Source organism: Scatophagus argus, chromosome 4, assembly GCF_020382885.2.
Source record: "Scatophagus argus isolate fScaArg1 chromosome 4, fScaArg1.pri, whole genome shotgun sequence".
Lineage (NCBI taxonomy): Eukaryota > Metazoa > Chordata > Actinopteri > Scatophagidae > Scatophagus > Scatophagus argus.
In genome coordinates this window covers 11,343,900-11,367,844 of record NC_058496.1, presented here as the reverse complement: position 1 = coordinate 11,367,844, position 23,945 = coordinate 11,343,900, and the positions used below count along the sequence as shown (strand labels likewise).

At 40.9% G+C, this 23,945-nt stretch overlaps 1 protein-coding gene across 2 annotated transcripts in view; it reads right to left on the bottom strand.

Moving 5' to 3' along the window:
* dock8 (dedicator of cytokinesis 8) overlaps positions 1-23,945 on the bottom strand; it is a 49,288-nt gene that overhangs the window by 17,830 nt on the left and 7,513 nt on the right. The window contains exons 2-28 of one of the 2 annotated variants that reach the window (XM_046387696.1): positions 23,678-23,777; positions 19,468-19,643; positions 18,826-18,897; positions 18,096-18,201; positions 14,217-14,426; positions 13,658-13,743; positions 12,862-12,928; positions 9,493-9,642; positions 9,164-9,244; positions 8,835-8,997; positions 8,613-8,749; positions 8,135-8,228; positions 7,408-7,570; positions 6,210-6,327; positions 5,681-5,751; positions 5,373-5,517; positions 4,982-5,083; positions 4,740-4,835; positions 4,316-4,550; positions 3,637-3,801; positions 3,367-3,542; positions 2,822-2,914; positions 1,965-2,060; positions 1,298-1,447; positions 917-1,030; positions 509-664; positions 135-274 (exon numbers count right to left, since the gene is read on the bottom strand). In XM_046387696.1, coding sequence (XP_046243652.1) covers positions 135-274; positions 509-664; positions 917-1,030; positions 1,298-1,447; positions 1,965-2,060; positions 2,822-2,914; positions 3,367-3,542; positions 3,637-3,801; positions 4,316-4,550; positions 4,740-4,835; positions 4,982-5,083; positions 5,373-5,517; positions 5,681-5,751; positions 6,210-6,327; positions 7,408-7,570; positions 8,135-8,228; positions 8,613-8,749; positions 8,835-8,997; positions 9,164-9,244; positions 9,493-9,642; positions 12,862-12,928; positions 13,658-13,743; positions 14,217-14,426; positions 18,096-18,201; positions 18,826-18,897; positions 19,468-19,643; positions 23,678-23,777 — 3,462 coding nt within the window. Of the gene's footprint in view, positions 1-134; positions 275-508; positions 665-916; positions 1,031-1,297; positions 1,448-1,964; positions 2,061-2,821; positions 2,915-3,366; positions 3,543-3,636; positions 3,802-4,315; positions 4,551-4,739; positions 4,836-4,981; positions 5,084-5,372; positions 5,518-5,680; positions 5,752-6,209; positions 6,328-7,407; positions 7,571-8,134; positions 8,229-8,612; positions 8,750-8,834; positions 8,998-9,163; positions 9,245-9,492; positions 9,643-12,861; positions 12,929-13,657; positions 13,744-14,216; positions 14,427-18,095; positions 18,202-18,825; positions 18,898-19,467; positions 19,644-21,714; positions 23,439-23,677; positions 23,778-23,945 lie in introns of those variants that run through there. The other variant, XM_046387697.1, reaches the window with a different exon arrangement.

Genomic DNA, 23,945 nt, shown 5'->3' with positions numbered 1-23,945 from the left:
AGTGTGTAAAACTTAACACACATTACAGTTTTGTAATAACAAAGCCATAAAGTCACTGTGAATTTCCCCAGTGAGTTATCTAATAAGGAGGGGAATAGCCTAGGAATAACTTGAAGGTGTCTGTGTTGCCATACCCCTCTGACTCCATGTCTAGGGCGGCACTAAGCTCTGTTAGCAACAGACCGGTGAGGTAGTGCTGCTGCTTGAATTCCTGAGAAAGCTCAAACAGCCCCAAGATCCTCTGCTGCTCCTGAAAACTACACGAGCCGGAACTCTGAATGGAAAGACAAAGGAAACACGCATCAGCCACAATGAGAGGGGCAGGAACTTGACTGGGGTAAGATTTTTCGTTAATGCAAAGTGAAGTACTTTTTGAACAGCTTTTTTTGAAAATATATCCCATCAAATCTAATTTACTCTATCTAATGACTCCTAAAACTTGACAAATTGCCAATTATGAAACATTTTCCTGGATGCCTGAATTACTTATACTCATAAGTGGACAGACCTGTGAAGAGACAGATGGACATGGTGAGGCAGGAGCGGACGCGGGGCTGCTGAAGAAGATGCTCAGGTTGAGGTAGTGCTCGTGACTGCACAGGATTCGCAGGAACTCCAGGCGCATGCTGATCAGCGTCGGCATTGACACGCTCTTAGCTGACATCTGGAAGGAAAATAGAGCAAAAAATAAATAAATAAATAAAAATCAATTAACACATGATAGTGCTTCAAAAAATACAAAATATAAATACAAAAATGTCTTCTAAACGGATTCAGAAAAAAAAAAAAACCTATTCATACTCACAGGAGCCTTTCTTTCAGAATCAAAAACGAAATAGTTCCCGTAGGGGATTTCACTGAGTACATTCAATCAAAAACACGGCGTGGATTTGGTTTGCTGTCAGTGTTATTCTACCTGGTTGCAGTAATTTTTCACCAGCTGAAAGACAAATCCTCGGTCCATGAGAGACAGCAGGTCGTAGAGGAAGAACGCCAGGCTGATGTTGACTTTCTCTGCTTGGTCTACCTCCTAAAACAGCAACAGTCAACAAACAGCAATCAGGAAACTGCACTGAGTGGATCTTGCCGAGCATCTAGTTGTGAACTTTTGATGCCACAGAGGCAAATATAATTAGCACCTCCAAATCCCTGATGTTTGAAGGACACTGACGCAAACCAGGAAAACAGGAGGTACACAAATGTAGGGAAGAGTTTGAGGTGGATGAAGTTCACTTGTCTAACTGAGATATTGATGAGCAAAATGTATCGTTATTACCATCATCATCATATTTCTCACCTTATGTTGTTTTACAAGGATGGTCCCAATCTCAGCTGTTACCACAGAGACAATGGTGGTGATGTCATCTTTAAATCGGTCAGAGAAGCGGCTTCTTCGAGGGACGTTGTGCTTGTCGAGATTAGACACATGCTGAGCCATGCTTTTCACCTGTTTAAGTGATCACACACAACCAATGTGACTCAGATGAGAACAAAAGAGGGGATACCATGAAAAAGCCCGTTAACTGAAAGCATCGATCCTTCAAGTAACCTGACAGATGCAAAGTTAATTTGAAAAATATGGTGACCTGATCATAAAAGACAAACTTTTTATTATTTGCCATCAGTTTCTATCCTGAAATTACAAAAGTCTACTAATTAAACTGGGCATCTCATAGTGAACTTATTGAAGGATGAAACATAAATAAATGAGATGAGCTGAAGGGATGAATGTGAATGTGAGTGATGATACCCTTCCAAAACTAAAAAGAGAAGATAAACAGCCAAGCGGCTTGATAAATTACAGAGTGCAATGATTTCAAAATGCTCTCTAGTACACCACGCATTAAAATAATCATTTATCTTTTCAGGGTGTGTGGCCACAAGGTCACGCACTGTTTGGTGTGAGTCACTTGTATCACACCAAACTCATTTATCATTAGAGTCCAAAGTAGTCGCACACTGACCAGCAGCTCAAAGAAGAACCAGGCATATTTGTATGCATTCTCTCTGCAGACCCCAGTGCTGACAACCATCTGCAGGGCCAACTCCTCGTGAAACTGCTGCAAGAGCCAAAACACACAAATTGAAGTGAGACGCATATAATAGAAATAAGAATATTTTAATTAAAGAAAGGGATTTGCAAGTGTTATACTGAAAATCACGGTGAATTAATACTGAAATACTAGCTGAGCTTTGAACAGGAAATAAAAAAATGACCAAAGAACCACAGTAACAGAGTGCTCAGTATCACACTCCCACCTTGTGGTGACCAGAGGGAACTGAAAGTTGAAAGCTCTACTTACTAAGCTGTACAGTAGGATGTTTAAAGTCTGTGGACTGCTAAATACAGGCAAAAGCCTCAGAGTAAAGAAGAAGAACCCTTATGAAAATGTTTCTTTATTAATTAAGATAAGACAAGAAACATTTTCTAGTTAAATATAACCTGTTGTGCTAATGATATGTTTGTTTAATTCCAATTTCTAGGTCAGCGTAGAGTCGCCACACTGTAAATGAGCAATTATTTAAGAATTAATTAAATCCATCCTAAAATAGAATGTATTACCATATCAAACTATAATTACAAAACACTTAAGACATACAGGTGGGACTCAAATGTCAAACAAGTTTAAAACCAGCTCTGTATCTCCGCCATAACTTAACTATACTATATTATAAATAACTGTAACAACTTGTAACAACACTGAAGCTTTATGATAAATTAAACCAGCGTCAAGGTGCTGCGAACTGTACCTGCGGTGTATTATTCCACATACGTTGGTGGTGAGACGTGAAAAAGTTAGAGAAAGGGAGAACTTTTTACCTTTCTGTTGGATGGCCTGGTGCTTCCTGTGGGGTTCTGGTGATTGCTTACGTCCACATAGGTGGACATGCGGCTGCCTGGGTTGTTGTGGCCCTGGAGACACACACACACACGTTCCATCACATTGAATGTGATGGATGCATTCATTAGAGTGGGCGTCAAGTGGCCTATTACAATACCTAATGTACTGTGGGGATGAATAGCAAATGACTGTTTTGTGTGTATGGGTAAGCATGCGTTGACATTTACATATACACACACTGTGTGTGTGTGCGTGGTTTGCCAAGTACATAAAACTATACATTGACCTGGTGAAATAGGGATTTTCAGCAAAAATTGGGGCAAATTTAGTAAAGGTCTATCTCGAGTACTTTTTAAATCAATACTGATTTCCTCCAAAGAGTACCTGAATACTATGTAGCTAGAAAAACTGAGCATATTTTATGTGACACTAAAACCTTTTCTGAATTCACTGCAATTCAAGGTGTTGTGATTGTTCTTACAGAGAGCTATTGACAAAACTGGCATGAGGAAAGTCTCTGTACCTTGACAGAGAGGATGTTTTTGACCTCATTGTCTTCAGGAGAAGACGGAGCGGGGATGTCAGGGTTGCTACTGCTGCGGATTCTGGACTGGAGAAGCATATTACCGACTGTGGCTGCTGTGGCCCGACCCATGGTGCTGTAACGGCTCTCTGCAGAAGGTATCATACTGCCTGAACCTGAGTCAATGGATACACACACACAAAAAAAATTTTACAAACAGCAAGTATTTCAAAGGAAAAATGATATCCAGTTAAATCATGAAGTCATTACCCGCATTTTGCATGTCTTGAGGGGGATCAGGCAGACGAAACACCCAGTAAAGGTAGGTGGCCAGGAGGCTGTTCCTACCCTGCTGGTCCCTGTTCAGCTCCTGACTGTTATGAAGACTGTTGACAATAGACACCACTGATTCGAAGGCTATCTGGGCCAGATTGGCTGTAGGACACACAAATGAACATGCACATAATAATGTTACTTGCTAAATCCAGTAGTTCATTGACAAAAAAATTTTTTCTGCAGAAATTCAAAACAAAAATGCCACACAATCGCCGGTTATTATTTATTATTTTCAAATGTGATTGAGCGATGTGATTTGCTGTTTCAAATAATTTCTCGTGTAATGTTTTTGAACGAGTTACGTTGAGCGAGTTTTGCTGAAGTCGCTACTTTTAACTTTTTCCTTACTGAGTATATTAATGATTTCAAAATACTGGGTTAATTATTTAATCAATAATTGTCAAAAAATACAGTCCAAGACATTCAATTTACAACAATGCAACACAGAGAAAAGAAGCAAGTTGTCCCACTGTGAAGCTGGTCGGAGGAAGTGGTAGACACACTTGATTGAAAAATTAATAATTTGGGGGATAAGAAAAAAAAATGCGTAACCACATGCGTAACAACTAGAACTTTTCCCAAAACGCGTTGGTTCAGTTAGCCGTTTCCTCACCAGTTTGGCCTGCAATCACCATGGGCTGCATGATGAGAGTAAAGAGTTTATCCAGCACCAGGTGGAGGAAGAGGACCAGAGGTTCTAAACTGGAGGAGGACAAGGAGATGATGCTGAGCTTCAGCTCATGCTCCAGTTTGTTCTCAGGGATCTTCTCATCCCTGACCCGCAACGGGAACATAGCTCCACCCTCCAGGGCGTGGCAGAGGGTGAAGAAACGCTCCAGGTGGTTGTCCTGGTGCAGAAAATTGATGAATTGTTGCAGTGTGGTACTTACACAGTAAGCAGAGAGGTACAAAGCAACAGATGAATAATGAAAGAGGCAAAGAAACAAATGGAATAAGGCAGAGTGTGTGTAATGCTCCAGGGTAGATGTATTGCTGCAACAGAATGCACACTTGATTTGTGTGCAATCCCCACTCACCTGTGTGTGTACAGATGACACGGCCTGGATCTCGAGGTTGAAAAGTCCTTTGTGACTCTCCATCCACTTGACTGGGGGGGCTTGAGGAGGAAGTTTCTACATAACAAACACACAGTGAATATTACGGTGCATCTGTGCTCAAACCTTATATATATATATATTTTTTTGAATACTTTTGCTCCTTTCACACACAGTAGCATGATATGAACATACAGGATGATTGAATGATATGGTTTGTATACCTCAGGCGCGTGCAGAGAATAGTTGACAGGTAGTCGGTCCAAGGCAACCGGAAGACAGAACTGACCAGTCTGCAGGCGATCATTATTCAGCATGGGCAGCCACTAAAGGAAAAGGGAACGGAAAGTAACGAGTATGAGCAAAGTGCACTTCAGGTTAGGAAATGTTCTTTGTAGTCAATTTAGAAATAGAAAATCATTTCTTATTGATTATTAAATGAATCTTATCCAATTTAAATGTAATCAACTTGTGAGTTTCCTTATAAAACACTTCTTTTAACAAGACCCTCCAACCATACCCATATGCAATTAAAGCAAATGTTAGCATTCTAGCACTTTGTTTACAGAGTCTACATTAAGAAATACGATTGGGCAGTAAAGGACAAAATCTCACAGAGTATCCAATGAGGTTTTCACAGCTGCCGCTCTGGTTTTGCTTCTGCTGGCAGCTGACGTGGTAAAAAGTAAACAGCAAGTGGTGTCTCTCTGTCAGACGGGCTGGAAGAACCAGCTTCACTTCCTCATAGAAGTCTGGGGACCTAAGAGATAGGAAAATATGGCAAAACAAAAGAAAAAAACATGGAGGAAAACAGGGATGAGTGAGGGGGAGAAACAGAGAGAGAGACAGAGTTATTCAAAGCATTTAAATGACAAGCATAGGCTCACGAACAGTGCAGTGTAACTATAATAACGTGTACTTGCTTGTTATGGTAGGTGACAGGGGTGTACACTGCCTGTAAAAATTCAGGGCCATTTGATTTCCCCAAAATAACCTGAAAATTGACAAGGAAAAACAAACAAATTAGTCAAACTACACTAGTGACCCGACAGGTCCTAAAAGTTGGTGACTTTCAGAACACACTTAAATAATAAGGACAGGTTCATATATTTTCAGTTCTGTCTTCACACACTGAAACAGTACTCGCTCTGTGCACAAATGCATTCAAAGGTTTTTTGAAAGTCAAATCAAATCAAGTAAATATCTTCCTTTATATTTCTTATTTTTGTTAATCTCCTTCCACTGCAGTTTAAAAACCAAAATGCTGCACAGGAAAACACACACCTGGTTACTGTTTGTGAACTTCTCCTTTAACTTCGGTGCATGCATTTATTGAGGTTAATTACATTACAAAACGCACACACTAGGAATTCCAGTGGAATTATCAGGACAAATCAATGTCAGCGTTATGACAGTGGTGTGAGGTCACGGCTTAAAAACAGCAGCACTCACAGGCAGAGCGCAGGATGGGTCCTCTCCGCTCATAAACTGGATTTTGATGGTGATATTTCTTGCTGATGTAAGCCTGTTGACAAAGTTTAGCCTCTGGGGATAGACATAGAGCAGGTTCCTACAGAGATATGGGACAGGAAAGAAAAAAATACATGAAAAATAATGCAAAACACTCTTATGTTTACCATGGAGCAGTTTCATTATACATCACTAGATGGCATCGTCTGTACAGCAATCTCTGATTCACGTAGTGACTGCAATGTCACAGAACAGTCTTAACAACTGTCTTTTGTGCAATACTTGGATTTGTGCAATGCCACTTTGTCGTGCAATACCGCTTTGTTGCTGTGCATACTCTGCACCTTATCTATTTATTCCTCACAACTGTAATTTTTTCTTAGGTAGGTTTGTATATCTGTTTATATTTTTAGCTGTACATATTCTGGTATATTTTAGAATCTTCATTCTATTTAACTGCTCTTACATATTGTTTCTTAATCTGTGCAACTGTTGGCGTCTCAATGTACTTGTATAGTGACAATAAAGACTTTTACTCTATTCTACTCTACTCTAACTCTGTAATTAGCTGTGCTTTTAATACAACATTGTAATTTGTTTTGTAACCTGGAGTACAGGAAAATACCACATATTCCACAGAACAAATGCTCAGGAAACGTCAGTGTGCAATCACCGTTCAAAGGACTTGTTCACACTTGATGTTACTATTGTTTTATTAAAACCAAAATAACTTTGGAACCGATTGTCGGTTTAAGTCTCTGCTGACACAGGCTGCCTCTTTACTGTGACACAACAAGGTAATTTCACAGGTAGCCTGGATGGGGAGACCTAAAAATAGGACTATGTTAAAAAATGTGCAAAGCTCTTGAGTGATGGGTACAGCATGACTGTTCTTGCTGCCTCTGGCTTTTCAGAGAAATAGCTGTCTGTAACAGCAAGCAAACCTGTTTAAACCTTAAGCCATGAATCATTTGCTTCTCAAAACCGTGTTTGTATCCCATCCTGTTGATGTACAAAATTTGTATGAGAGGCATTAAAACGACATTTTCATATGAAAGAATTTTCCTTCCTTCCACTAAGTTGAGTGGCTTTGGATACAAACAAAGATCATATCCAAAAGTATAAAAATGGTAAATTAAGTGTGCGATCATTTGGGTATATACTACGCATTCTAACCTACCTGTAAATGTTGTGAGGGACATAAACTTCACTTGACGGGAACTCCAGCACCTCTTTAACTACCCGAGGGCTCTTCTCAGCCACAGGTGTCAGGGGAATAAGCTCAGTGGACAAACATCCCGCTGGTGTGTCGTGGACCGGCGCCATTTCCAGCTTTATAGAGCCTTTAAGCCACAAGTTAAGAGAAATTGACAAATCAGCAATCTGCATATAGTTTAGAATATGCTGCATGTATCACATAATATTCCATCATGTCAAACCAATATTGAAAGAAAGAGGTCTCAGTTAGGGGGTAATCTGCTTATTCACTTTCTTGCCACAAGTGAGATGAGAAGATCAATCTCATGTCTCAAGTTTGAAGCTACAGCAAGTAGACGGTTGGTTTAAGGATGGGGCGGGACAGCTAGCCTGGCTCTGTCCAGAGGTAATCTGTCTACCAGCACCTCTAAAACAACTTAATTAATACATTATATCTATTATACTATTATTTAATTCATATCAAAACCATCATGGTAATAATAATATCATGGTGACAGTAAGACTTTCTAAAACCATTTTGCTACATTTTGGGTTTTCTTCATATAGATTAAAAAACAAGCAGACATGAGAGTGTCATCAATTTTTTCAACTTGGTCCAAGAAAGTTGCAATTCCTGTGAAGAAAAAATAATTAAACTGAAAAAAAAAAACAGAAAATAAAAGATGTGTTTAAATGTTATGAGAAAGGACCTGGTATTATCTTCATTCTCCTCTGTGGATTGGAGGTTCTCTTGAACTCAGCCAAGAACTTGAGCAAGTCCTCATCACTCAAACGATCTCCCTCCTGACACACACAGACACACACACACACACACAGTTACCAACTGAGTGATTGTTTCTGTTGAAGCAAAATAAAGCCTCAGAATATAATGTTAAAATGAAACAAACACATAAGTTGCAACAGTGTCAGACTTAAATGGGTTTAAATGGGTTTAACATTGGAGTCAGTGCTTCACACAAGATTTTCTAGCATCTACCCAGAGTCATGGCTTTATGGCAGATGGCATTTCTAGAACTGATGGAATGGCATGTTTGATCCAAGTATGAGACAAGGCCAAGCTGAGACTATACAAGCTTCTCTGTCTGTTATACCTTATCTCATACCTCAAGGAAATAACATATTTTTCATGGACTAGTCTGTCTCTTTGTGCTTGGGTGACGGTTAAACCTGTTTGAAGATGGTGGAGATAGTGATGACAGCAGTCTTGAAAGCTGAAATGTTGCAAAACTGATCATCAATGGTACTGTAACGTTCAGAATTCCTCCTGGGAAGCTGAGCTCTCCGGTCAATGCTGCTTGATTTACCTGGAAAAACATAAAGGTCAAGTGATATATACACACAGCTATACATGCACGCAAGTCCCTGGAACAAGTGCACCCAAGCACAGACCTCCTTTTAAGCTGTCAGAGTCTGTGACATCGCGGTCCATCATAGCAGTCGAGATGACTTCCATGATATTAATGGTTGCCCAGGCAAAGGGCATGCGATAGCGACCAAGCCTCTGGCAGAACGACTCCGTCTGACCCCGCAGCTTCTCAAGCTTGTCCTTGTTCTAAAAGACCAAAAGCAAAGGTAAGTTTTACAAAATTAATGCCAAAATCACCTTCAGCTTCAGGACATAGTATACTACGAATGCACAATGATAGTAAAAGGTGAAATTGCAGTATCTTCTTTGTGGTCAGTCTACTTAGTGACAAAAAATCGCTCTGCCACGTTACCTTTGCAGAGTCGGATTCCCTCAATGTGATGTAGGGTTCAGCACAGTCGCCGATCTCTCCCTGCTGGAGAACTTTTTCAAGCTAAAACACAAACAGGATAAGCAAAGGCAAACAAAGAAAATCCATAGTTTGTTGGTAAAGGTACAGTATAAGGTATATAAACACAAACAAAATAAGATACAAAGGCAGCACTGCAATGAATTGCAGGGCGTATAAAACCAGTTCAGGTATAAAACCAAGTTATCTTAAGACAGGACAAGTACAGCCAAAACCTCTTACTTTGGCTACTCTTAATATTTTTTCATAGGTGCTATGGATTTCAGGATTACCTTGATGACCAGGTAGATGTCTGGGGAAGGATAGGTGATGGAGAAGATGGCAGATTTGGCCTGGGTGGACTGATCCACATGTGGAGTGTGATGTTTCAAAAAGTTTTTAAAATGTTCTGAGTTCAAATCACAGTAGAAGTTCTCTGATATCTGGAGGGAGACGAGATGAAAAAGTTTAACTTTTGAGAGCCAGAGAAGCATCTTTTTACAAAAAGTTCACACTTTTGCTGATATAATCTTTTAAAGACATCAAATTTAGGGCAGAATAAAAATGCAAAAATGTCACTGTAAGGCGCAATATTTTCCAGTGAAAAGGCTCCAGGACCCTGGTTTCATGTGCACCAGTTACTGGTCCTGGAAAATCCTTTGTTCATTCCAGTCCACCGTTTCTCTGCTCGCCTTCCTAATGACCTCAGGCCAGGAACACAGCCATATGTCCTGGTCTGGCTCAGTCTGCTGCATGTCATGTGATCCTTTTCACTGGAAAGCCCTGAACCACTCTCCTGCATTCTGCTCATCCCACAGGACCTCTATTACATTGACCACAACACAGCAGAGCTCTAGGCAGCCAAACCTTGCTGATTTGTTAACTGAAATCCTCAATACAGCAACTATGATCAGAAAAGTATTCTAGGTTGATCGCTTTTGATTTGTTATAAATCTAATACTGTTAATTATGATCTAACTAGCCACATAGACCATAATAATCTCCTGCACAGATTTCAGAAACGACCCTGTTCACTTTAACAAGAAGCACACTTACTACAAGAGTGAAAGTTCTCAACAGACTACAGTGAAGGACTCTACCTATTTCTTACGGAAATCACTTGTCAGTAATCAAAGCCAGCTGACTTACATAGATTGTTAGGCTTCAAATGCTTACAAAACAGAACAAACAAGTCAGACACTGCATTCAGAGTTAACATCCAAAATTAATTAGATTAACATTCATCAGTGAAAGTCAACCTTCAACATTCCTCCCGTTGACACAGCATGCCATAGCTCTTTATAGCATTATGTTTGTCAGACCACAGAGACTATGTATCTGACTGACACAGCATTTAAGAGTAAGCGCTTAACGTTTGCATGTGACGCACAATTGCCACCCCACCAACTTAGCAACTATGCAGAAACACCTGGCATATCCAAAGGCCCCTTTAACAGCTTTATTCAAATGTGACAGTTTTGATCGTTTCTGGGCAAACATCAGCTATGTTTCCACAAATTCGTTCATTCTCCTACACAGCTCCATGAATCTGCTGTTACACTGCTGAGCTGAAAGCTCTCCCTCTGAACCAAACAACAGACAAACTTAATCTGATCACAGAATAGACACCACATATAGGAAAAACGCTGAGGTTTACTTGTTCTGATCACTGTTTGTGTCCCCTCAATGGGTTGCAGTCACAGTCCAGCAGTACTAGGCTTGCCTTGTCTTGTTTTAGAATAACAGAAGCAAAGGCTGCTAAATGCCTGTAGTATACTCAGGGAGGAAACATGCATGTCTTACTTCCTTTTACAGTGGGGATATATCAGTCTGTTAGCATGTGTACTCTTTGTCAGTTTATATCTGTGAATCTGATATCATAAGTAGGCCACTTGTCGGGTCAAATCCTGCATCTGCACCCTGGCCGATGGACCAGAGAGGCATGATTAATAACCAGAGCATTATATGGAATTACGTGAACATCTGCTGCAGATTTAACAGATGTGAAACAACAAAACTAATGTGAACAAAAAGCAAACACAGACACGGCAACAAAATTCCCGAGAGAGAAAAAAGTAGGAAAACTGAGACAGACAAAGAGGCAGCCCAGAATGTGGTAGAAAATAAAATATAACACTCTCGAAGAGACAAAGTAAAAAAGTAAGTAAAAGCTTTAGGGTTTAGAGATAAATGGGCCAGTAGCAAATGCTTCACAGTTTCACTAGAATTGAATTTAACTGACAAAACAAGCTTGACAGTTCCTCCTTCAGTCAGACAGAGACACATTTCATAGCTCTTCGACAGTCTGGATCTGCCTCTGCTCAGTGTAATAGGCAGGAAGTTGTATTGACCTCCACAAGGACACACTTTGACTCGGCACGTAATAAAATTGGCCATCTTAAGTGAAATACAATGTGACACTTCAGCTCTGCTCCCATGGACTTGCATAAGCAGGAACATCCTTTGACACAGAGGTGAAATATTTTATACAGTGCATAACTTACTCGGTACTGTCTTACATAGGGTCCATTTTCAGAATTATAAGGCATTAAATTGCTCTATCTCACCCAGAAGACAATCTCAGAGCCATCACTCCTGCAGGCAAGCTAGAAAGCATCTGGGTAGCCCTGAGAAGAGGGCAAGGCCAGTGGCTAAGACCCTGTCTCCTCTGAGAGATCCATGAGCACTTAAGTACAAACCAAACCCTTCCATCCCCTTCACCCAAAAAACTATCCAGCTGGGTAAATCCACAGAAAACACGCTAACAGCCACGGCTCAAAATGGTTGACGGGGAAAATGTGGTGCGGTATTAGTAGTAATAGAACCAAAACATGAAGACCCTTGGGGATATAAATACGTGAGGATAATGAGACATAAAACCGTGTAGATTACACTGATCCCTCACTGCCACGTCTACTGCCAAAAGAAACTAATAGACCCGCGCACATCAACAGGAGGCCCATGACACACAGCAGACAACATGAAAAATGTTTTTTAATAAATCAAATGCGCCTTTCTGTTGCTATTTTTTGAGCTTATAGAATGCGGATCCATTTTCATTCTTTAAACCACATTTCTAGGAATGCAGGCGATGACCTCATCAAAATCACAAACGCAACTTCCTGTTAGTGTTCTTGAGGGTTTACTTGTGACCTTTCTACGTTTTTTTTTTTGTCTGGCATCTGTCAGAAAATCATGGTGATTTTTCAAAATACTTCCTCTTGCCACAAATAAACCCTCACCCACAGGGCTGGACGTTTTACAAGGTGCTTTTTGGTAAAAGACTGCATTTATAAAACTCATTTATCCAATTGCATGCAATTTGCATGTTTAGAGACCAATTTGCAAAGGTTTTGAGCACAGAAATTTGAGTTATTTGCATACTAAATACAATATGCAAGTCATAGATTTATACAACCATGATCAAACATGGACTCAACATCAAGTCAAAGACACTCAGTCTCCACAACAAACACACATAATGAGCATCACCAAACTGGCATTTACTGCAGGGCTACTCTTAGTAAGTTCTTTGTTATTTTGTCAAATGCCTGTACTGTAAGTGGCAAAGTGAACACAGGCTTCCAGGACATTCATTAGACGCACCATTAAGGCTACATTAAGAATACAAAGGACAACTGTGAAGCAAAGCTATTTCTTACCTTCTTCTTCTCTTTCAGGTCATACAAGGCCATGGAGGCAAATATGGGCTCAATTTCAATCTCAAACCTATGAAGCCAAGAAGGAAATGGAAACGAGTAATTCAGTAATAGCAGGAAAGACGAATAATTAACATAATCAGCATTAACACCCTAGTTTTTCTTTTATTGCACTATTCTGTTTTTTTTTTCCTATTCTGTTCTATTTCTGTAGGTTATTTCTGTAATGGGAAGCAACAAACTGTGCTGCAGTAAGTGATGACATGTTTGAACCTAGGGTTAAAGGATAAGGCCAAACCACTGCAAAAGCAAAGAAATGAGTTCAACTAAAACATTTGGCAATTATATGGGTTGCAAGAAGGACAATTGAGCTCAAGAGTGAAAGGCAGAGAAACTCTGTGTGTGTGTATGTGTGTGCCTGTGTGTGTCAATGATAGAAAGAAAGACACAGAGACAAAATCCCACAGAGAGAGGGAGGGACAGTGATTTTCTGGAGACGAACAACAACCACCGCACAGCAGTACTGTACTCTCCCACACTGCGCTGTTCTCATCTACTGCGAAGCCTCTTTGAAACGACTGCTCTGTCATGATCAGATGCGACATGCAAGAATGTGCAGTATGTTAAATGCTAAGCAAAGGGTCATTTTCATAAACAAGGGGCGCATTAGAATAATTTCCTTTTAAGACAACTAACTGTTCATTCCTTGTTAAAACTTTTAAGAGAGACAAAAGTCAGCTATTTAACCCTACCTCCCACCCCCAGCCCACTGCAGTTATGATGAGAATGTATGACATACTTGATGGTCTGGCATCGAATCAGGATGCGGTCTCCAATGTGTTCTTTGGGGCAGTCAGGGAGGGGCCGGATCTCCACTGCTTCTTCCTGGAACACGATAGCAGAAATAAGTTTGCGAATCATTACGAAAGAAAGGGAGGAGATGTTAGATTTGGTGAAGATTCAGGATCTGAAACGAGATTCACAGGTGTCTACTTTCATAGATAACACAGAGAGGGTCCCTCTACTTGTCAACTATGAGGTGATGTCTTCAAATTGTTAAAAAAAAAAAGAAAAATAAGCAAATCAAACTAGAACAAACTTCAGAAATGTTTGGATGTTTTTACTTAAAAAAAAGATGCTTTTTGTCTAAAAATTGAGTATTGTTTAAAAAAGAAGTTTGGAATGTTGTTACATGTCTCATATTTATGGTAATTAATATTTCTTACATGCTTCATAAATATTGATGGACCACGTACACATAGACAGAGACGGAGACTAACCCCGTCCCACATGGCTCCATGTGCATGTGTGTTTTCATATATTACTGCATGTGAATACCAGCTCCCTCCATATCTCACCTCGTCGAATGGTGGGCACAGAGCAAAAAGCTCGGGATGTCTGTTCCCCTGCCGCGCCTCTTGGTTGAAGCGGTCCAGCTCCTCGTGACTGCTGAAGGCCAGCAGCCCCTCCACTCTCTGGTCCGGGGTCAAACACCGCAAGTTAAAGTCTGAGGAGGTCAGCGTACGGCCAGAGTCATCACTCAGCCCTGCTAGAATTGGAGACTTGACCTGGGTCAAAGACAGAAAGAAAAGGGTGGTGATGGAGTTAGGCGTGGGGGGCGACAGAGAGGAGTGGGTGAGGGGAATGAAATGTGCAGAAAGATGGAAAAAATAAGAGAAAAATAAAGGATGAGCAAAGTAAGGGGGTATTAAGGCAGAATATCCAGAGGGATGATATCACGAGAGACATTAAAGAAAACTGGTGGTGCAGGAAAATGAATGCCATATTTATGGTTATTTGGTCAAAGCCCTTTCTTCCTCTTTTTAAAAAATATTATTTAAATGGGGTTTGTGTAGCTTGAAAAAAAAAAACAAACAGCTACATTTCCCAACTCTATTGGACTTCCCCAGAGATTCATGATTTTCATCCCTAGCCTTCCCACACAGCTTTAAATCTCCAAACAAAGTAGCAACTCCATACCTCCACAGCATTTTATGATCCTTCAGCAACATAGTGTACACTGCAGCCTGTCAGCAGACAAAACAAACAGCTAACGGCCATTTATGCAGTCTAGACAGCTTCTGTTTTGGCCTGGAGACAATGACAGTCTCTGTTTTCTTCTGATCCAGGCTTACTCGATGTCGAGAACACACAACACGGGCTCGTGTTGATGTGCACCGTATGCTACACAATGCAAAATGAGTCTCTATATGCAATAATGCTCTGCAGGTGCTTCCTCCTTGTTATTAACATGAAGTTTTCTTGCTGTATTTTAATAGTAATGTACATAAAAATGAGTCACCACAATGCAAAAAAATACAGCAATTGAATTATGCATCAATGCATTGTACATTAACTGATCGAGTTCAGAAATCAGAGATCTCCAGGCAAGCTCATGGCTTACCAGACAAAATAAAAGCAGCAAAGTCAACTTGGAACCTGGAAAACAAGTTCACTCGATGCAGCATATATTTGACATCCATCACCCTAACTGCAGCGACCCATTGGATGAAAAAAATGAGCACCAGGCACAGGCATGAGCTTAAAGCTTATGAGCTCACTTAATATACAAGCGTGATATGCAAATGTGCTCAAATGTGTCCTCTCAGATACCCTGGAGTTAAATCTGCGAGGAGAATTAACCACTAGACATGCACAAATGATGTCTTCTGTCATATATCGTTAAAACATTTACGTTGCCCCGCAGTCTCCAACTTGTTTTACACTCTTTTAGTTGGAATGTACAGAATTCTTGAACTCAGTAAATGTCAGTATATGAACAATGCCACACTCTACCACCTTATATGAATAAATCCAAACTTTAACATTAACAAAAACACATCTTGGCATCAAAATTCTCAGTCTTGCTTTCCCTCCTCCCCAGGAGGAGGGAAAGCAAAGGCAATCTCTGAGCATCTTTAAAACTTCCTTGCGCTTGTGGCTTTAAGTCAAGTGCGAAAGCACATAACAATCTCAAGTGTTATTTACATATTAGGAGCTAGAACTGGATTAAAAACTGGAGCATCCTCTGCCCATCAGTAAGAGGGCTGTCAGGCTGACATTGGCACCATACGGAATTACTCAGACTCAGCTACAGGGCAGGGCACAACCTCACTGCTCCCTTGCTACATCCTGCTTTGAACAACCTCTGTTGCCACCCCTCTCTTCTTGTCTCTTTCATTTTCCATCATCCATCACTCCCATTTCCCAGCTCTTTAACCAAAGGCAAGGATTGACCTAGCTTCCGCCCTGGTGAAGCTTCACCCTGTTGAGGCTCCAAGGGACCATCACACCATGATCCCAGGGCTATTGCTAAAACCAGATTGGACCACAGAAGAAACCCATTAAGCACTGAAGGACAATAGTGCTGTTCTTCCCCTCTCTGTCACTCTCTGGCATGCAGATCATGGGAAGCCCACAGCGGTAATAAGGGCCTTTTGGTTTGGGTGATTAACCAGCATTGGCAAGGATGGGGTGACAGGAGGGGGCTGCTGAGACTGGCTGGGTAACTAGCCCGAGGCTGGGAGCGGCTTGGATTGGCAGGGACTGCCTGATGCTGGGAGCTAGGGATTTGGCTACTATGAGACAAAAGGGTAAGAGAGGGAAGTGAGAGAGAATGGGAACTTGGCTCGAAATAATGTCAGAGAGGTACTGATGCAGGGATCCGTCACTAAAAGCAAAGGCCTGAGGCATGCAGACATAAGCTATTGATTTAAACAGTAGAATTTAAAAAAAAAATGGAAATGTGTATTTAATCACTCATCTCTGACTGTCTGGCTAAACATGTAGAAGTAATGAGGGTTCTAGTGTGTAATATTCAGGTTTAGTTCTGTGCAAGCCTGCCTCAGTAAACTTGAAAAGAGCCACTGTCACAGTGGAAAGAGTGATAGGAATAACAAAATACTGTTGTGTTCACTATCCCCCACCCCAGTCTCCCACTTCTCCCTCACCCTCCACATTCAGCATTACGGTTTCTCTCGAGACTTGATCAGTATGGACCACCATACTGCTCTCAATTAATGGTCCTCTCTCACAGAAGAAACTTTAACTAAGTGCAACATAGTGGCATTGAAGGACAACAAGTTGGAACAAAGCTTTTCTTGACGTTCTGCTTAGGAAACAGTACGACATTTTGGCTAATGCATTTGTTTGCATTCCCACCATTGTTTAGATGAGATGATTAGTATCAGTCTCAGTTTTGTGTGAGTTCAGGTTGGAGGTTAGCAAAAAAGACTGAAAGCTGAGAGACACAACCAGTCTGGCTTTCAAAAAATGCCTACCAATCTACCTAAAGCTGAATAATTTACATATTGTACCTTGTTGTTGTTTTAATTTGGTTTCATTTTATAGTGTTGTAGACATATAAATAAGAAATGCGGCGAGAAAGAGAGGAATGACGTGCAATAAAGATACCCGAGCTGAGAATCATGTGGGCATTGCAGTTTTGTGGTATGCACATTAACTATTAGGCTACTGGCACGAATCACACACTGAATCTTGTTGGTTTAATATGTACACCAACAGAAAAGGGTAAAACAACAATTTGTGGTTTAACAGGGAGTTATACAGTGTGACTATTCCCTGAGGAACAACAATTCCTCAACCGGCCTGGCGACCTTGCACGGTAAAAGCTCATAAAGTTAGTCCTGTTGTTCACCAAGAGATAGGGACAACTCCCCGTACAGCCTCAAATAGTCTGATATTTTAAAAACATGTTGATTTGTGATCTTTATAGGTGCTGGTGGGCATATTTTTGAACTTGGTATGGAGCCAGGCTACACTTCTCTTTAATTTTTCCCAAATCAGTCAAATCAATCATTTAAACTTAGATTCTTTAATTTCATACTAATTATCTATTCTGTGCTTTATCAGAACTAACATTTTATTTTTGGCTGTTCTCATTTTAAGACCTAATCATAAACTGTTCAAACAACAGTAAGCGCATGTACACAATAGTAATACACAACAGCAGACAGACACAATAACAACAACTGCAGAGGGAAAGAAGTGAAGCATTGTTCCAGTGTAGCAACACTGGCTCTGAAGAAAACCAACTTCTCCTGTATTGAGTAACAGATTGTTGGTTAAGACACAGGCTAAATAAAACTTGTATATATAAGACTAAGGTTTGAATAAAAATGTTAGTAAGGACCTTTTTTACACTGAAGATTTGTTGGTTAATTTATGTCAGGAGGTGACTTCGTGAGTTAAATGCATGCTTGGCTTGTGTTTCTTACTGGCTGCGGGTTCTCTGGCTGGACGTCGGACTCAAAGGTCTGTTTCCGAAGGAGTTTGTGCAGGCCTGTTCGCTCTGAATACGCACCCCAGCCATCCCCCTGGCACCTTCATGCACATAGACAGACACACACACACACAAATCAGGTCAAAGACCCAGACAAGGGCACACATATCAAAAATAACACACATGGCTATGACTGATACACCTCTGCACTTCTAATCAAACTAGATAACAACAAAAACAGAAGCTTTGTGCAACACAGTCGCAGTACATGTGCGTATAGGATCAAAGTGTGAGTAGAAGAGGGAGTGGGAGAGACAGAGTGAACACTACAAAGTCTCAGACAGGGGATCCCAGTGTATAGTCTCCATCGGGTTCTCTCTTGCTTCCTGTTTCACAGGCATATTCTCAAACAGATGGTACCTGCTGCACAGTGTGATAGCTACCAGCAAAGATGATAGTTCTGTGATTTTGCAGTGTCTATGGTTGGAATATATAGCTTGGAGCACCTTGACTTACACTCAACAGCATCCTGTACATCAGAGAACACCCCATCAGGAATCATTTCCACACTATAAACACCTAGTCCTAACTCCACAAACAGATTTAGTTTTGTCATTTTGTCAAGCTGTGTACTGTATGTCAAACATAAGACCACATGCTATCACACTCAGAGAGTCCTGAACACTCAGATGGTAACAGCTGTGTTTCTGCGGGAGACAATTTACCTTCTGGAGACCACAAGCCACGGCTGGGTGTAACTCTTTACACAGTCTCTCACATGTGGGTCCAACTCCAATCTACAAAGAGAGGAACGAGGAGGATAAAGAGACACGTTCTCATGCAGACACACATGCAAACATTCCTCTTTTATCTTAATCCACCCGTCATGGTCAAGGTACAGGATAAGTGAATGCTCTGAAGAAGCTAATAAAACACAGGTTGACAGAATAATTTTCCAGTGACAACACTGCAGGCAGTTAAAAAAAAACTATGCTACTTATTCTGCAAAGATGTATGACTAAGTAAACGAATCTTTGTAAAGTATCGAACTGTCTTATCTGCCCTTTATGTCAGCTTTGTTTATATTTCTCCCAATGAATATAATTTAAAATAATAAACAACAATAATAATTTATATTGTTCATCTTTTTAGTCAAGAAGCTCGCTGCAACTTAACTTTCAAAACTGGCTGGACACACACTAAAAAGATGAACCTTCCTAAATGGACTTGGGAATCAGTTGGGAAGATGTCTTTGCACACAACTTTCATTGTAAACAAAAGCTATTTGCTAAAAACTAGAATGAGGATTCAGTAGTTGACTGCATGAAGACCATCGTTCGACTGACAAAACAACCCCTGTGACCCACCCGTCTTCAGGGACAGGGTGTCGAACTGTGCGACACTCCTTCTCCACCTGCTCCACCTTCAGGTCATCGTCAGGGAATTCTCCAAGTTCCTGCATCAGGGCTGTATCCCCGCTTCTTAACTGTGACATCAGGAATTCCTCCAGGTCCAAGGGCTCCACAGCGTCATACGACTGAGGCTGCAGGACGAAGGGGTGATGGAGGAAGGGAAGAGTTAGGAAGCACAGCACATAGCATGAGGAGCATATGGGAAGTAATATTTGTGTAAGTGTAGTTTGAGGATTCTAAAATTCGAGTGGATGATTAGAAGGGCTTCATAAGGGTAAATGAAAATAACAAAATACATTAATCATGTGTGAATACATTAATATAGAGGGTGACTGATACATTCGTACAGTTCTAAAGGTACAAAGACTTACAGATGAAAAAGAAAAGACTGGAAGGCAAGTGGGACCAAACATGTTGAATCATGACAATTTTCTATTAGCTCATCCCTGACAAGAAACAAAAGATTGGAGTTTTTACTTCAATAGAAACTGGCACAAACCGGCCTGTATCAGCTAGCCAGGCATTTCTTTTTTCTGTTGACTTATTTTTAGACACAATCTCTATTAATCTGCACTCCAGAGCTACAGGAGATCAAAGGCAAAGCTATAACCACTTTTATGTACAGTACATATGGTCTGAAATGTCTGTTTGTTCAAATGTTCAAATGATCAGTGCCCATAATGAAACAAATTCCCACCGGCACTCAAAGGGGAAGAATGGACATGCTTTTCATCATCACACAAAAAAAGAGCTCACCAGGGGGAAAAAACACAAGTGATGAGATAAGAGCCATCCCTTTGTGGTGCCTGGCTGGCTACGATTGTAAAAGGGGAACCTGCATGAAGCAGGTGTTTCTGTGAAGAGTGGCAACAAACTAGGCAGACCACAAATCTGATTGCAGTCTGCAGACTGTGGCTGATATACACAAAAGCTTAAAATAAACTTGAGCCACACTGATATCACTGGTATCATACTGAAAGATTACCTAAATAACTGTTACATAACTCTCTACATATACAATGCACAGTTTTAAGACAGAAAATCTTTAAGCTTTTAGTCATGCATACTGTGCACAGAAAGCATCTTTCAGAAAACTGGGCAGTGTGTAAAAGTCTGGGTGTTGAGAGAAAGTGTGTGCACAGACAGAGACAGAAAAACGTAAAATGCAGAGCAAAGCCAGCCAGTGGCAGGCACACTAACAGGTAATATGTACACACAGAAGAAGTAGAGATAAGTGCAGCAACCAAGTGAGTCACAGCTATGCTTGACTTTTAAAAGCAAAGCAAATTCCATTTGTCTTCGGACATGTTTCGGCACATCGATCCACCCTAAGGGATATTTTTTCTGCAGAGCAGCGTGTCCCACATGGCTTATTATTAATGGTTACCAGCATGCGACACAAGAAGGACAGAAGGCACACATAGCTAGACAGAACAACCGTATGATTATTAATTTAAAAGACAGGCCCACAGTATGAATAAAACCTTAGACGCCTTTTCCACAGAGGAGGCGTGAACCTCAGCAGTGTCTGTACAGGGGCAGACTTCTCCATGTGTGCATTTCTCTGGCTCTCTGCCTCAAAGTTCAAACAATCATTGTAGCATGGCCTCCTTTTCTTGTTTGGTGTGCAGGCTAACAAAAACAAATGAATGCAAATCTATGCATGCCTCTGATCAGCGCCTGCTGCTCTGTGGAGTCACGAGAGGAGCTAGCAAAAAACTAGCTCTCCTCGCCAAATCAACAGCCAGAACCTCTTTCAGCTGACCCATTTGTGTTTATAAAAGAGATACCTTTGCTACTATTTAGAAGAGCAAAGATGAAGATGAATACTTTCACCTGTAACAATCGCTGTAATCTACGACTGTAATTCTGTGCATACAAATGCAACATAAACACATAAAATAAGCATCTTTTGATACATACATACTGAGACTGTGTATAAGTCACTTTTGGAGCCTTATTTAAAAAATAACAACATGCATCAACCAACATCACTGTTCTGAATGTGCACTGGCAAAAACTGAGCAGGGGCGGAAAACAGACACGTAAAAGACACGACAAACATTGTTACAGCCACATTTGACTTGATTGCAATATTTAAGACAATCAAGTTTAACTTTATAAATTTTAACTAACTAATTCTAAATGAACTCATTCTCAAGCTAAAGCACAGTTGTGCTCATACAGATATTGGAGACTTACCCGGCTGAAAAATGAAAACTGCACCATAAAAAGGAAGTGTACAAAATGGCGCACTCCGGATATGGGAACCTACAGTGTGCACCTACTGACGCTGGGTGCTTTTTGATGAAACTAAGCCACAACGTGGTACAAAGATCCTCTTTAAACTGATCCTCATATTTGTAGATGCTAAGAACTCCAGTGGATCTGAGGAGGTGGAATCAGCGTTATTAAAAGTGGAGGAGGAATTTATAGCCAGTCAAAATGAATGTTTAAATTAAGGCTGACTGTTTGAACCCACAAAATGTTCTGACAGCAGCTTCCAGCATTCAGACAAAGCAGTTTGCAGTTGTAGGAGAGAAACCACAAGACTTTGAAGGAAGTGATATCAGCAAGGCGTCCCTCCATCAACTGGTGTTTCGACACACAGGAACAGGAACCACGCACATTCACACACTGCTTCTACACACACAGAGTCACTGAACACATGCGGCTGTTCCTCTTAATCTCTCAGTTGGTAAATATAACTGACAACGAGCAAAAGTGATCACTCAACATTGCTCGTAGAGTTTTTCTTTAATAGTCAACAAAGTGCTCCACGTGACAAGAGCGGCAACAAACATCCCTCCCTCATCCCTGTGCAAGAAACCACTGCTGAATAATGGGAAACTATCATCCCAGAGATTATAGTATTAAAACCCTTCTCCCACATCCCAAATCCAGCCATATTAAAGATTTGCCCGTGTAAGCTGCAAGGTAAGCAGGCACCATCCATTGCCTGTCAGTAGCCAAAGCACTGACCCATTTCCCAAGCAGGTTATAGATTAACCGTGTTGCATTCTACAATCTTGGGATGGGATGGATGGTCCGGGCACTCTTCCTCCTCCTCCTCCTCCTCCTCACCCTCACACCCTGTCGCTGACAAGCTCAGGGATCATCACTGGGAAAGTATCAAAGGGCTTCAGCTCAGTTAGTCATGCACACAGATATGTCAGGAGACTTAGCGCCTAAGAGCTTTAGAAAACTTTAAATGAGAGAGATGTGGGGTGACAGAGAGCAAAGAAATGAGAGGCAGAGACAGAAATAGAAATAAGCAAAAAGACTGAAAGAAAAATATCTGAATGTGGGAGGCAGAGACAGAGGTTCAGAGGGTACCACAGAGAGACTAAGAGCACAGTGGGAACAAATCCCTGCAAAGGATTACTGTGCATCATTCTGTCTGCTTGCTTGAGAGAGCAGGAATCACTCTAACTGTCTGCTAGGCTTCAAATAAAGAGGCTAGAAAACAACATAACGACATTCAATCCTCTGCATAAACTAGGGGATACTAGGTTTGTAAACTCTGTTAAATCCAAAACCAAACCGTGGCAGGTTTAAACAGAAGCATGTTAAGATATGAAGTTCTCACGTCATACATCGTAAGAGGAAGAACGATTCTTCCTTAAAAAAACAAAAAAATGTTTTTGCAGAAATGCAGACGGATGATTTTGCTAATTCAAATTCAAATTGTAATCTTGGAGACCAGACACCACACTGAGTCAGACATTCTCAGCACTAATGATAGTAAAGAGGATGTGAATAAGATTTGCTTATAGCTCTTTGGTGGTGTGCGCACAAACACATAAGCTGTGTGAGTGCGGCATTAGAGGAAAAAATCCTTCTAGTCGCTGTATGCACTAGCATCACACTGCAAGTATTAAATGAAGTAACATTATATAAAAAGCATTAATTTTTAGACTGCTTATATTCTTAAACCCATTTCACATATGAGAAATGAGTTGCATTTTCACTTGTGGCACATGTTAGGGTTCGGTGCCTTGACTAACAACATGCAGACTTCAGGGATCAGAAATTGAACCACGGACTGTCCAATTGCTGTACCTGGGCCTCAGCCGCCCCGTCAGCCACAGTTACACATCCTGATGAAAATTACTCCAAAAGTAAAGTTGCTGTTTTCTTTTCTTTTCGGGGGACGGGAACTCACCACACTGAGATACCCTGTGGCCGAAGCGTTGGAGCTGGTTCGACTGTGCTGCAAGCCATAGTTCCCACTGAAGTTTCGTCTAATCTCTGCAGAGGAGTGCCTGGAACACAGCATGGAAACATATACAAATTCATAAGACTTTGTGTTCTGCCAGCAGAGGCTAATAGCTGCTACACAAGCATATCATAAGTGTGGGATATTAGATTTGATTTGATCCTAACTTTATGACAAATTCAACAACACGCACACAGTGTATCTTAATGAGAGA